This window comes from Falco rusticolus, chromosome 4 (assembly GCF_015220075.1).
Source record: "Falco rusticolus isolate bFalRus1 chromosome 4, bFalRus1.pri, whole genome shotgun sequence".
Taxonomy (NCBI): Eukaryota; Metazoa; Chordata; class Aves; order Falconiformes; family Falconidae; genus Falco; species Falco rusticolus.
Genome location: NC_051190.1, coordinates 50402135 through 50414110, shown reverse-complemented (window position 1 = coordinate 50414110; position 11976 = coordinate 50402135). Strand labels below are relative to the sequence as shown.

Sequence of the window (11976 nt, the reverse complement as noted above, 5' to 3'; positions counted from 1 at the left end):
TAGGCTAGCGATGCTCCGCGACCGCCGTGTCTCCGAGCGCCGGAGCGGCCCCCGGCGCCCGCCCCGGTCGTAGCGGGCCTGCGGCCGCCACGACCCTCTGCCTTGCCTCGGGCCGGGCCGGACCAGACCGGCCCGGCGGCTGGACGTCGCCCCGCTGGCCCCCGCCATGCGCCTGGCCGCGCTGCTGGCCGCACTGCGGCCCGTGCTGCCGCTCGTCCTGGGCCTCTCGCTGGGCTGCAGCCTGAGCCTGCTGCGCGCCTCCTGGAGCCAGAGCGGGGCCGAGGAGCAGTGCCTGGGGGCGGCGGGCCGCCCCGGGCCCCTCGGCGGCGCAGCTCGCCCAGAGGCCGCAGATGGCACAGGCCACGAGGATTTCAGGCCCAGGATTGTTCCGTACTACCGAGACCCCAACAAGCCTTACAAAAAAGTGCTCAGGTAACATCTGTTCTTTTGGCTTGGCTTTTCTTCGGGGAGGATAATCCCATATGGATGGCACTTGGGGTTCCAAGTCCTCTGGCAAGTTAACAGGCTCAGAGTGGAATACGCCATTTGATGTACCTCATGTAGTAGCAGCATGGTGCAGCAAGGCAATGGCTGAGATTGTTACTTCAAAGAGGTGCAAGAGAAGTGTCTTAAGAAGTTAATTAAAAAACAAAAATGCCCAAGAACATTAAGAGTACATCTAGTACTTCTCCCTAAGAGAACGTGTTAAATTAGACTTCAAAACTTTTTTAACCTGTCTATTCAATAGGAAAATATTGAGCAATTAATAGTATTATATATAACTTGCAAGTGGTTAGCTCTGGTTTGTTTGTTTTTAATTACACTAGCACAGTTTCCTAGCTTAGATAAATGATGTGAGATTGTAGTTTCCTTAAAGGAAGCGAGTGTCTTTACAAAATGGGATTTTTCCTAGTGAGTCTTCTCTTAAAGCTCTACTTCTAGGCTTAATTGTTTCACCACTGGTAGACTCCAGCAGATAAAGATTTATCCCAAGTTACCATCATCCTTTGATTTTTGTTGTCCAGCTGTTTGTCATGCAGGTATGTCCTTCCTTTACAGAACTCGCTACATCCAGACAGAATTGGGATTCCATGAGAGACTGTTTGTAGCTGTGCTGACCTCCAAGGCTACCTTGAATACGTTGGCAGTGGCAGTGAACAAGACAGTAGCCCATCACTTCCCACGCCTGCTGTACTTTACGGGGTTGCGCAGTGCCAAGGTGCCTCATGGCATGGTGCTGGTGGCCCACGGGGATGAGCGTCCCATTTGGCTCATGTATGAGACCATGAACTATATCCATCAGCATTTTGTTTCTGACTATGACTGGTTCTACATCATGCAGGATGACACCTATGCCCAGGCTGAACAGGTCAAGGCTCTGGTGACACACCTAAGTATTAACCAGGACGTGTACCTGGGACGAGCAGAGGAGTTTATCGGGGCAGATGAGCAGGCCCGCTATTGTCATGGTGGCTTTGGCTACCTGATCTCCCGCAGCCTGCTCCTTAAGCTCCACCCACACCTGGACAGCTGTCGCAATGAGATCCTTAGTGTGCGGCCAGATGAGTGGCTGGGGCGCTGCATCATCGATTTTCTTGGCATCACTTGTGTTTCCCAGCTCCAGGTACTCCCCCTTCTCAGGGTTTTGTGTTAGTTAGGCCTGACAACCCATGCTCTTACTAGTTCCCTGCAGCATAGCAAAGGGGCTGGCTTTTTCTGTGAGCCTCTGCTGTGAGTTACAGAGGAAGAAAGGGCTGCGTGGTGTGGTGGCATTGGGGAGAGGCCTGTAATCAAAGCTGAGATGCTGAAGGAGAAAACATATACAGGATTTAATTTTCACCTTGCTAGCAGATGCTGATCCACAGGCTTTTACCCTGGAGGCTAGGTAAAGGGCATGTTGGTACCAAGAACCAAGCGGACATGTAGTATGGGGGGGTAAGGTGGGGGACAACGACTCTATTTTCGTCTCTGGGTACTGCAGTCAGTGTGGAAGGAGGGACAAATGCATGTCTGGAGTGAGAGAAGGCTTCTCTGTGAACTTTTTCCATGCCAGTCTTTCTGGCTCTTGTCCACTTCAGGGCCAGCAATACCACACCTATGAACTGGCCAAAAATACTGAGCTGGAGAAGGAGGAGGAGGAGGAGTTCCAAGCAGCTCTTGCTGTGCACCCTGTTTCTGATGTGACCCTGATGTACCGGCTGCACAAGCACTTCAGCAGGATCCAGCTGGACAGAGCCTACCAGGAGATCCAGGACCTCCAGGTATGCGGTGAGAGATATCTGCAAAAACTCCTCAACCAAACAGGTTTCCTTTTCTTTCAACGTAGCAAAGGAAGATTACTGCTTCTTTTTGTAGATGACTGTCAGCCAGACACAGGATATAGTCATGTGTCTCAGAAATAGCTCTTCTGACACGATGTTATCCAAAACCACTGTTGTGATACTACCAAGATACAGTTCTAGGTGGTGAGGCAGGCCTGGGTGGGAGAGATGAACCAGATCTCTTTGAGAAAGAGGTAGGGATTTGTATGCGTTGTCTCTTTGCACAGATGCAGATCAGGAACCTGACATCACTGACCCCTGCAGGTGAGGCAGGCTTGACATGGCCTGTGGGCATTAATGCCCCATTTCTTCCAAAGTCACGTTTCGAGGTAATCAGCTGGGAGTACTTCACTGAGCAGCACCTTTTCTCCTGTCCTGATGGCTCCCCCAAGTGTGAGCTCTCTGGAGCCAACAAAGCAGATGTCAGTGAAATCATTGAGTCTGCACTTGAGCAACTTAACAGTCGCTACCAACCGCTGCTCCGTTTCAACAAGCGGCAGTTGCTGAATGGCTATCGGCGTTTTGACCCCACACGGGGCATGGAGTATACACTGGACCTGCTGCTGGAGGCAGTGACCCAAAAGGGCCACAGTCATGTTCTGGCCAAACGAGTGAGCTTGGTGAGGCCCTTAAGTAAGGTGGAAATTATTCCCATGCCATATGTGACGGAGGCCACACGGGTGCAACTGGTGCTTCCCTTGACGGTGCAGGACCTGGATTTTGTGGCAAACTTCCTGGATATGTTTGCTATGAACACACTGGACACACATGATAATGCCTTGCTGACTTTGCTTTTCATCTACCATCCCTATGATGCCCAGCGAGTCAGCCAGGTGGATGTTTTTGCTGGAGTCAAAGCTATGGTAGGAGAGCTGGAGAAACGCTATGCAGAAGTTAAAATCCCCTGGATTAGTGTTAAAACTGAGGTGCCATCACAAGTGAAACTCATGGATATAGTCTCAAAGAAGCACCCTGTGGACACACTATTCTTCTTGGCCAGTGTCTGGACAGAAATCAACATGGAGTTCCTGAACCGCTGCCGCATGAATACTATCAGCAATTGGCAGGTCTTTTTCCCAGTGCACTTCCAAGAATTCAACCCTGCACTGGTGTACCGTGGTGAGCAGACAGCTTCCTCCAGCACTGACTTCCTGAGGGATGGGCATTTTGACAGACATTCCTTTGCTGAGGCCTGCTTTTATAACTCTGACTACATGACAGCACGCACCAAGCTAGCAGCTGATATCCTAGATCGAGATGAGGTGCTGGAGAGCATGGAGGTATTTGATGTCTTCCTCCACTATTCTGGTCTGCACCTATTTAGGGCTGTGGAGCCAGGGTTAGTGCAGAAATATGCACTGAGGAGCTGCAATCCCCGACTTAGTGAGGAGTTATACCACCGCTGTGTGGTTAGTAACTTGGAAGGACTCGCATCCCGCTCACATTTAGCCATGGCCCTCTTTGAGCAGGAACAGGCTAACAGCACTTGAGAGACAAGAAACAGCGAGAGCTTCTCAGCACCTTAATACTTGGCACTTTTCATCCCCTTCCCAGCCTTGCCATGGGTGAAGGGCATGTGAGGTCAAGGGAGGAGGAAGACTTTCCCAGCCCTGCTCTGAGGCACTGGCATGGGCTATGGAGAGAGAGGCTGTTTCTGGGAGGGGGTTGGGGGGGGGGGGGTTGTTTGTTTGGGTTTTTTTTTAAATAAATAAAAGTTTATTTCCAGGCAGACTCATGTGGTTCCTTGTAAACCTGATAGCATCTGGGATGAGGGATATAAAACAAGCTGTAGTTGACCTTACTTAATCCATGCAATTCTGCCAAGCAGTGCAGAGTGAGTGAATACAAGCTATGTACTGGAACAGTCACCTCAGCTTTGCTACCTTCAGTGCTGCTGTTGCACCCTCCTGTGTGTTTGTGTCCTCATGCATTTATTTTTCAAGGAGGCATAAACGCAGCTTGTCTAGTTTGCTGCTGGACAAAGCTATTCAGTGCACTTTCACTTTGCTTTGTTTGGTTCCTCCACAACTGCAGAACATTCATTTTGTAATGTAATCTGGGAAGGTGAAGGAGCAGAAAATTCCCTTTGGCATGCACTAAACTTGCTTCAGTTGGGCTGAGCATGGTGGTGTGATACGGGGCTGCCGTATGCCCTAGAGAGCAACCAGGAACTGTCGGAAGGACCCTGTCAACTACCTTTCAGTTCTGCAGATTGAGCAAAGTATTATCCCTGAAAGTAACAGGTTGTCACTTGCTGTCATAGGTGGGCAGATGACAAGGCTGGCAGATGGCAAGGCTAGCAGATTTAGCTGTTCAGCCCCAATTTGATAACTTGGTAAGTCCTGCACCTATTGAAGCAGTAAGCCTGTGCAGCTGTTCCAAGGGACAGAAAATTCCTTGGTTACGCCGCACTTCTTGCTTGTGCTCCTGACTCTAGACGGCTCCAGACAGCTTTGGCACCTGGTGATTTCCATTGGGTATATCCTGCTACTTGCCATGTGCATCTTAATGGAAGCAGGCAACTGTTTGCTTATTCTCAGGGGCTGTTATTCCCAGCTGATGTCTAGGTTTTCATTAATGTAATCTGCTAAATAGATTAAAAGCTGTCTTTTTAATGACTGGGTATGAGTTTTCAGTGTATTCCTACAGGAACAGGGTTTGGGGCAAATGTTGCTCATTATATTTGGTTATTCGAATGGCAAAAATATTGGTAAAAGCTTGCAGATAACAAAGGTTGACCAGGTGGGAGAAAATGAGGACAAATCTGCTATACAGAATGATTCAGATATAAGATGTACACAAGACAGGTAACTGCAAATTGTTTCTCTAGAAATTAAGCAAATGGGTCATGGTTTAGATTTCCCTGTTCTGTATCACAGAGGAGGAAGGACCTCTGGGGTTCATCTAGTTCAACCCCACCACTGCACAAGGGGTCAGCTAGAGCAAGTTGCTCAGGACTGTGTCCAGTTGCATTTTAAATGTCTCCAGGGATGGACAATCCACAATCTATCCCAGCTATCTGTTCCAGTGTGTAGTAACTTGTACAGCTAAAAAGTTATGTCTCATGTTCAGATGGGATTTCTTGCATATCATTTGGTGCCTGTTGCCTCTTGTCACGTCACTGGACATGCCTGAGAAACATCTGTTTCCGTTTTCCTTATACTTTCCCATCCATGACTTATGTATGAGTGGGTGGGAGCCATGCTGAGCCCATGTTTCTCTAGGCTAAACAATCCCAGCTCTCACAGCCTCACCTGCTATGACAGACACTGTAATTACTCGACCATCTTCACAGCCCTTTGCTGGACTCGCTCCAGTATGTCAATGTCAACCTTGTAGCAGGGAGCCCAGAACTGGGCACAGCGCTCCAAGTGTGCCTTGCCAGTGCTGAGCAGAGGTGGGTTGCTGCCCTCAATCTGCTGGCAACGCTCCTAATGCAGCCCAGGATAATGCTGGCCACCTTTGCTCCAAGGGAATGCTGCTGGCTTATGTTTAATTTGTTGTCCATCAAGACCCCACCAATCTTTTTACTGCAAAGCTTTCTAGCTCCCTTCCACCCAGTGTCCTAGAAATCAAAGGCCAAAGCCCTGATGTGGACTTGCGAATTTCAGCGTGAGGAGCCACTGAGAGTGAGGGTGACTAACCCTGTTCATGGCTGTGTAGGCACTGTTTAAGGAGATTGTTACTTGCTATGCTCATGAGGAGTATGAGGTAGAGGTCTGGTGTCAGCATCAGAAGAGGTGCTGAAAGATTAGAAAAGCTTCAGAAGAAGTATTCAGTCTGGCACATTGCTTCAAATTGGATAGAAATCTCAGGTTTGTTTATTTAAAAACGAAGGGATGTCTTGATTACATTTACTCGGGAAGAAGCTGGATCTCTGCTGAATGTCTTACTGGGATGTGTATTTATTGCTAGGCAAACTTCCAAAGGGTGAGAAGCTAAGTGGGAAACTTTTTCTTATTTTGCATGGGAAGTGGTTGTTTTGCGTGAGGGGCTGACCCATTATGGTCCCTGTAGGAAAAGCACTCAGACTGGGTGAAGGTATCATTTAAAATGTGATGCATTACAGCTAACACTATAAAGAGAGGATAGGATAGATAATCTTCCATCCTTTGGATGTGGGCAACCCCAAGTGGCGTAGCAGTGGATGGGCCTCTGACCCACATGCTGCACGCCATGCAGACCCCACCTGTAGAGCAGGGTCTCCCATTTTGGCTCTCAGAGCTATTACAGGATTACAAGAAGACAATTCTATTCATCATTTCTGCTGCCAGACAGAAAGGATGTTTGCATGAGGATTTCTCACCTCACTTTCAGACAAAGGTAAGGCCGCCCAGGTGGTGTAATCGCTGCTCAGGACTGAGGACTGCCTGCGGGCTCTTTTACCACGAGCTGACTGTGGTGGTCCTGGGGGCCAGGGATCTGTGCTGCGGACACAGGCTTGAACATGGCGCCATGCGGACAGCCGCAGCACAGGCATGTGGCTCTCAGGTTAACTGTTCAGTGGGTCATCAACACCTCGATGTACGGTGACTGCCTTCCAGTCAGCATTGAACCCCTGCTTCTGCTTGCCCTGGTGATGGTGTGTTTGTCTTCTTGAACACAGAAGAGATTCTGATGCATGAAATAAAACCTCATGGTGCCAGAGAGGATGCAGAGCTTGCAAGTGCAAGGCTCAATATGGTGTAATATCCCAGGAGAATTCCCTCAATCATTGTTCTGGATCACACATTTGGGAGGACTAGCAATAGGTATTGGATGCTGTAGAAAAACTGTGTAAGCAAAGCAAGCAGCTTGGTATGATGCACGGGTGTAAACCAGGTGTCATGTGACCAAGCTGAATGAATAAACATTGAAGAAGATAGAGCAAGTTAACTGTCAGGAAATCTCTCTCTGAGGTAGTGAAACTGGATGCTGTAGGGGATGTAGCAGTTGGGGATATCTGTGGTGCAAAACAAGCTGCTACAGAGAAGGTTTTAAAATTACATAGGGCAAGCTAGAATTACTAGTGAGTCCTCATTAGGGAAGAAAGAGAATCACAGGAACCAAAAGATTGAGATCTGATGGGCTGTCTTTTAAACAAAACAAAAGACATAAACCAAAAAAAAAATGGAACAGATCATTGTTTGGTAAGTCACTGCCCACGTCGGTGCATACAAGACAATGATGCAATACTACACAGAACCTGAGACTCTTTAATCTTGGGAGGAAACTGAGGGAAGCTGGAAGCTGATTTTTAATTTTTTTTATTTTTTTAATCCAGCTGTGTGGGAAAGGAAAGGCAGGAATTACTGCCAGCAGACTGCTGAGTCCATAAACTGAAGATTCTGGTTTATTGATCAAAACTCTGTATTCCAAGGTGAGATTAGGCTATATGAAAGCAACAACTTGCGTCTCACAGGCAGGCAGGTTGGCTGTCACAGTTATGCTCTAGCTGGAATAGCCTGGGGATAGTAAACTAAAAATGCAGAAAAAAATCAAATTAAATGTTGAACAAATTGATCCAGTATTACACCAAACAAGAAAAATGTTATTTACTCTTTACCTAACATTAGACTAGAAGCAATTGAAACCAGAAATGCTAACTGACAAGAAATTTGCTGTGGATGGCATTACTGTCAAGTAACTAACTTGACTAGCACTAGTCAGGGTTGTTGTACAGCCAGTAAGACTTGGCAAATGACTTGACTTAAGCCTCTGAAGTTACCTATTAAGTTAAAGATTATTAGACAGCCATTACATTAATATCCATTTGATTTAATGCAATGCTTTAACTATTAAACAGAAAGTTATACAGGAGCAAACAAGTCATGTGACTTAAGAACTGGTTGGCATATCACCTAAGAGCCACTTGTTGGATTTGGGCAGCTCTGCTCAGGTCCTAGGGGAACAGTTCTCCAGCCAGTGCTGTTTGACATGTAATTGATGATTTGGAAGCAAATGTAAGATCTCTACTGATAAAATCTACAGATGATGGAGAAAATGAGCACTGCAAAAAACAGTCATAAAGGTAGAATAACAGTGGAGAAGAGTGTGTAGCGGAATAAGGCTATCCAAAATGATTTTCTCTTATAAGTGCTTCATTGTAGTTTCATTGGGGAAAATGGAAGCCTGTCACTCCTCCAGAGGAGTGTGTCAAAAGAGGGGGAAAAAAAAGAAAAAAAAAAGAAAAAGGTATGTCTGGAAAGAAAGTGACTGACCAGGACCCACTATTTTAGACACTGAAATACAGACCTATCCCAGCCCTGTAACATGTAATATGATATAGATATATAGATATAAAACATGATATGACTGATTGATACAGGTAGGCAATCTGGGGGAAGCAGATGCTGTTGATGTGAGAGACAGCAATAAGGCCTCTGGTCGCAGAGCCCTTTTTTTTTTTTTTTGTAAGGCTTGAAGGGAACAGAGAGAAAACAAGAAGAATGTACAAGAAGTTCACAAAATTTATCGAAGATTGGAAGAAACATTTTGCAATGAGACATGCAGAACTCCTGTAGCAATAAGACAAGGGGTAATGGCTTTAAACTGCTTTTAATGGTTTTAAACTAAAAGAGGGCAGATCAACACTAGATATAAGACTGACATTTTTTATGCTGAGGGCGGCGAGGCGCTGGCACGGGCTGCCCAGAGCAGCTGTGGGTGCCCCAGCCCTGGCAGTGCCCAAGGCCAGGCTGGACGGGGCTGGGAGCCACCGGGGCTGGGGGAAGGGGGCCCTGCGCGTGGCAGGGGTGGGACTGGGGGTCTTTAAGGTCCCTTCCAACCCACACCAATCTGGGATTCTATGAACTCTAATTACTTAGAAGGTTGTGAGGTGATCTTATTAGAGTGTATAAGTACTTTTACTGAGCAAAACTGCTGGATGCTAAAGAGGTTTTCAATTGTCTAGGGGTAAGGCACAACAACAGCAACACCAAAACAGCAGCTTTAAAATGTGACAGATAATTCCAGCTGAAAATAGACATATGCTTTTAGTGATGAAAGTGATTAGTTAGTGAAATAACAGAGCAGTAGCTTTTCCAGTATGTTACAATTTGTTTGGTTTGTGTAACAGTGATCATTGGAGGCCCATGAGAAATTGTCATATGTAAGTGGGCAGAATTAATGGTCCTTCATAGCCTTAAATTTCTTGACTGTGAATATATAGTGGATGAAGGTTGCAAAAGAGAAATCCATCAAAGGCTATTAAACACAAAGGCAAAACCTCTGTCACAGTAGGTCTCTGAATCACAAATCACTGTGAACTAGGAGAGCATTCATGGAGGTGTCACTGTACGTCCACCCTACTTTTACAATCTTTTCTAGGCGTTCAGTGTTGGCCACTGTCAGCAACAGGGTGAATAGGCCAAGTGTACACAATTTGACTCTACCACCATTTTTATGTCATTATCTGCAAAAAGGGACTACATTTTTGTCCCCAAGGACAGACTTTAGTTCAGCAGAAAAGAAAATTGTGTGAAGATCATGATACAGTATTCATGGACTACAATGGGGTCATAGTGTGGCCAGGAAGACAATTTACTATGAGTGTCATCTTTGACTTTGTAAAACAGCGAACATGCACACCCTGGCTGGGTGTCTGTGTGCTGCCAGCTGTGCTTACTCGGTCACACTCAGGTCATGCCTGTGCAGCCCCTGGGATGGCTGCCTTTGTGCCAGCCACAGCTGACAGGATGCTGAATTTTCTCACTCAGAAGTGGTTCACAGCCAGTTGCTGGCACTCTGGAACATGCAAGACAATTGCTTGCAGATGGTCTAGGCTGTTCCATGGAGGTCTGGAGGCTGTTGGTCAGATCAGATGACCAGACACAGAGGATGATACACTCTCATTGATCGGTGCACATTTCCTGAGCAAAAGCAAGGTGTAATCTTGCTCAGCTGGCTCCTCCATTCTTACCTTCAGCATGGAGACATCTTTTCTGATGAACCTGCCTTATGCTACTTGGCCTTGAGCATTACCTTGTCACACACATCCCTCGTGAAGCATGCTTTATGGTACTGCGGAACATGTGCAGTCTGCCAGTGCAGCCACTGGCCTGGAGCCCCAACCTGAGCCACAACCCAAGGTGCTTTCTTGCGACACTATGCCAGGGCTTGCCCCTCATGAGTCACCTACCTTGGCCAAGTCACACTCCCTTGCATTCCTCTTTCAGATTGCCTTTCCTGGATGTACCTAGCACTTACGTTATCTTCCCAACATGCACGCTGAACCATTTCTTCCAGGATGCTCAAAGGCGGCAGTTGTTTTTCTAGTGCAAATAGCTGTAGCAAAATGCTTGAAAGTGTGACACACATCAAAAATGCAGGCTGGAAAAGCTGAAGGCAGGTGCATAGACAGGCCCCATTTCAGAATACCTGGCGAGACACAAATCCACTTCAGAATCTTTGCAACATTTTATTTCAGCTTTTAGACTTGCATGCTTTTTGGACACTTGGAATTGGCAGAATTGCTTGGCTTCTACTCATCCGATAATCCTTGATGGCGCCTTGGAGCACTGGAACACTGTCAGCGCCCAGCCTGTGCAGCCCCCTCCCACGCCTCCCCGGCCGCAGCGTCCCGCTCTTGGCTAGCACTGCCCTCGGCGCTTCTCCAGCTCGCCCTCGAACGGCGGGGTCCCGCACGCCCTGCGCGGGGCAGCCACGCAGCACCTTCCCTGTCGCTTCCCGTTCCAGCCGGCGCAGCCCGAGGGCCCACGGGTCAGCACCCCCCCTCCAGGGCCCACCCCCCCGTCTCCAGGGACCAGACCCCCCACCTCCAGGGGCCAGACCCCCCCGGGGCGTGGCTCCAAGCGGCCAGGGGCCGCCAACGCGGGCGGTTAGCGCTGCTGGACGTGCCCACCCGCCGCGCGGGGGCTGCGGCTCTCCAGGCCCCGGCCCCTGCCCCTCCTGCCGCCCCCGAGGCCGTGCCGTGGCTCTGTGCCGCGGGCTCTGCGGCGGGACCCGGCCCGTCTGACGACCGCGCTGGGCAGAGGGGCCGGGGCCGGAGGGCGGTGCGTGGAGGCTGCGGCGGCTGGGGGCGGTGGGGAGCGAGGGGCGCTCAGCGGCGGGAGGGCGCCGTGGCGGTGAGGGGGCTCTGGAGGCGGGGGACTGTGACACCGGGCTCGGTGGCGGCAGGGGGCTAGCCGTGGCGGACCCGCAGCCCGTCCATCCCCCTCCCGAGGCTGCCGCGGACGCCGCTGGCTAGCGGGAGCTTCCCCGGGGCGGCCGGCAGGGCCGGGAAGGTGCGGGCGCTGCCCCCGCCCGCCGCGGGAGGAGCTCCGCGCCGCACCGCCCCCGCGGGGCTGGGAAGCGGCCACGGGGGCCGCGGCTCCGCCATCCTCCCCCCTGCTGAAGCGGCGCTAAAAGGCAGGAGGTGGGAGCGCGGCGGGCCCAAGGCGTCGGTCGCTCGGTGGCGAGCCCCTCGCCCTGGCGGCGGGGGTGCTGCGGGCCGCCTGCCCCGGCTTCGCGCTGCCGCTCCTGCGCGGGCGGCGAGCGACGCGCACTTTGCAGACGGTCCCTGCGCCGCTCTCTGCAGCGCCGCGCAGGCGCCCCGCGCCCGGCGCTGGGACGGCGGCCCCCGGGAGAGTGGGAGAGCGCCGCGGCGGGGAGGAGCATGGACGGGACGGTGAGCCTTGACCCGGGTGCCGCCGCCCCCCCCCTGCCCCGGGCACCT

The 11976-nt window shown here is 50.1% G+C and overlaps 2 protein-coding genes across 2 annotated transcripts in view; both read left to right on the top strand.

The window, feature by feature from the left end:
* Nucleotides 1-166: 166 nt before the first annotated feature.
* On the top strand, nt 167-4046 carry CHPF2 (chondroitin polymerizing factor 2). Its single transcript, XM_037386240.1, has 4 exons — nt 167-432; nt 1060-1624; nt 2079-2261; nt 2549-4046. The coding sequence occupies exons 1-4, from the start codon at nt 167-169 to the stop codon at nt 3809-3811; spliced, it is 2277 nt and encodes a 758-aa protein (XP_037242137.1). The 3' UTR covers nt 3812-4046.
* A 7556-nt stretch (nt 4047-11602) lies between these two features.
* Nucleotides 11603-11976, top strand: part of SMARCD3 (SWI/SNF related, matrix associated, actin dependent regulator of chromatin, subfamily d, member 3) — a 111232-nt gene continuing 110858 nt past the window's right edge. The window contains exon 1 of the mRNA XM_037384199.1: nt 11603-11928. The gene's annotated coding sequence lies outside the window, so the exon portion shown is untranslated. The remainder of the gene's footprint in view (nt 11929-11976) is intronic.

What these genes read in the sequence shown, in the direction of transcription:
- CHPF2 (XM_037386240.1), top strand. Translation starts at nt 167, where the DNA reads ATGCGCCTGGCCGCGCTGCTGGCCGCACTGCGGCCCGTGCTGCCGCTC. An exon ending in CCTTACAAAAAAGTGCTCAG is followed by an intron (nt 433 to 1,059) that starts GTAACATCTGTT and finishes CTTCCTTTACAG; the next exon opens with AACTCGCTACATCCAGACAG. An exon ending in CTTGTGTTTCCCAGCTCCAG is followed by an intron (nt 1,625 to 2,078) that starts GTACTCCCCCTT and finishes TGTCCACTTCAG; the next exon opens with GGCCAGCAATACCACACCTA.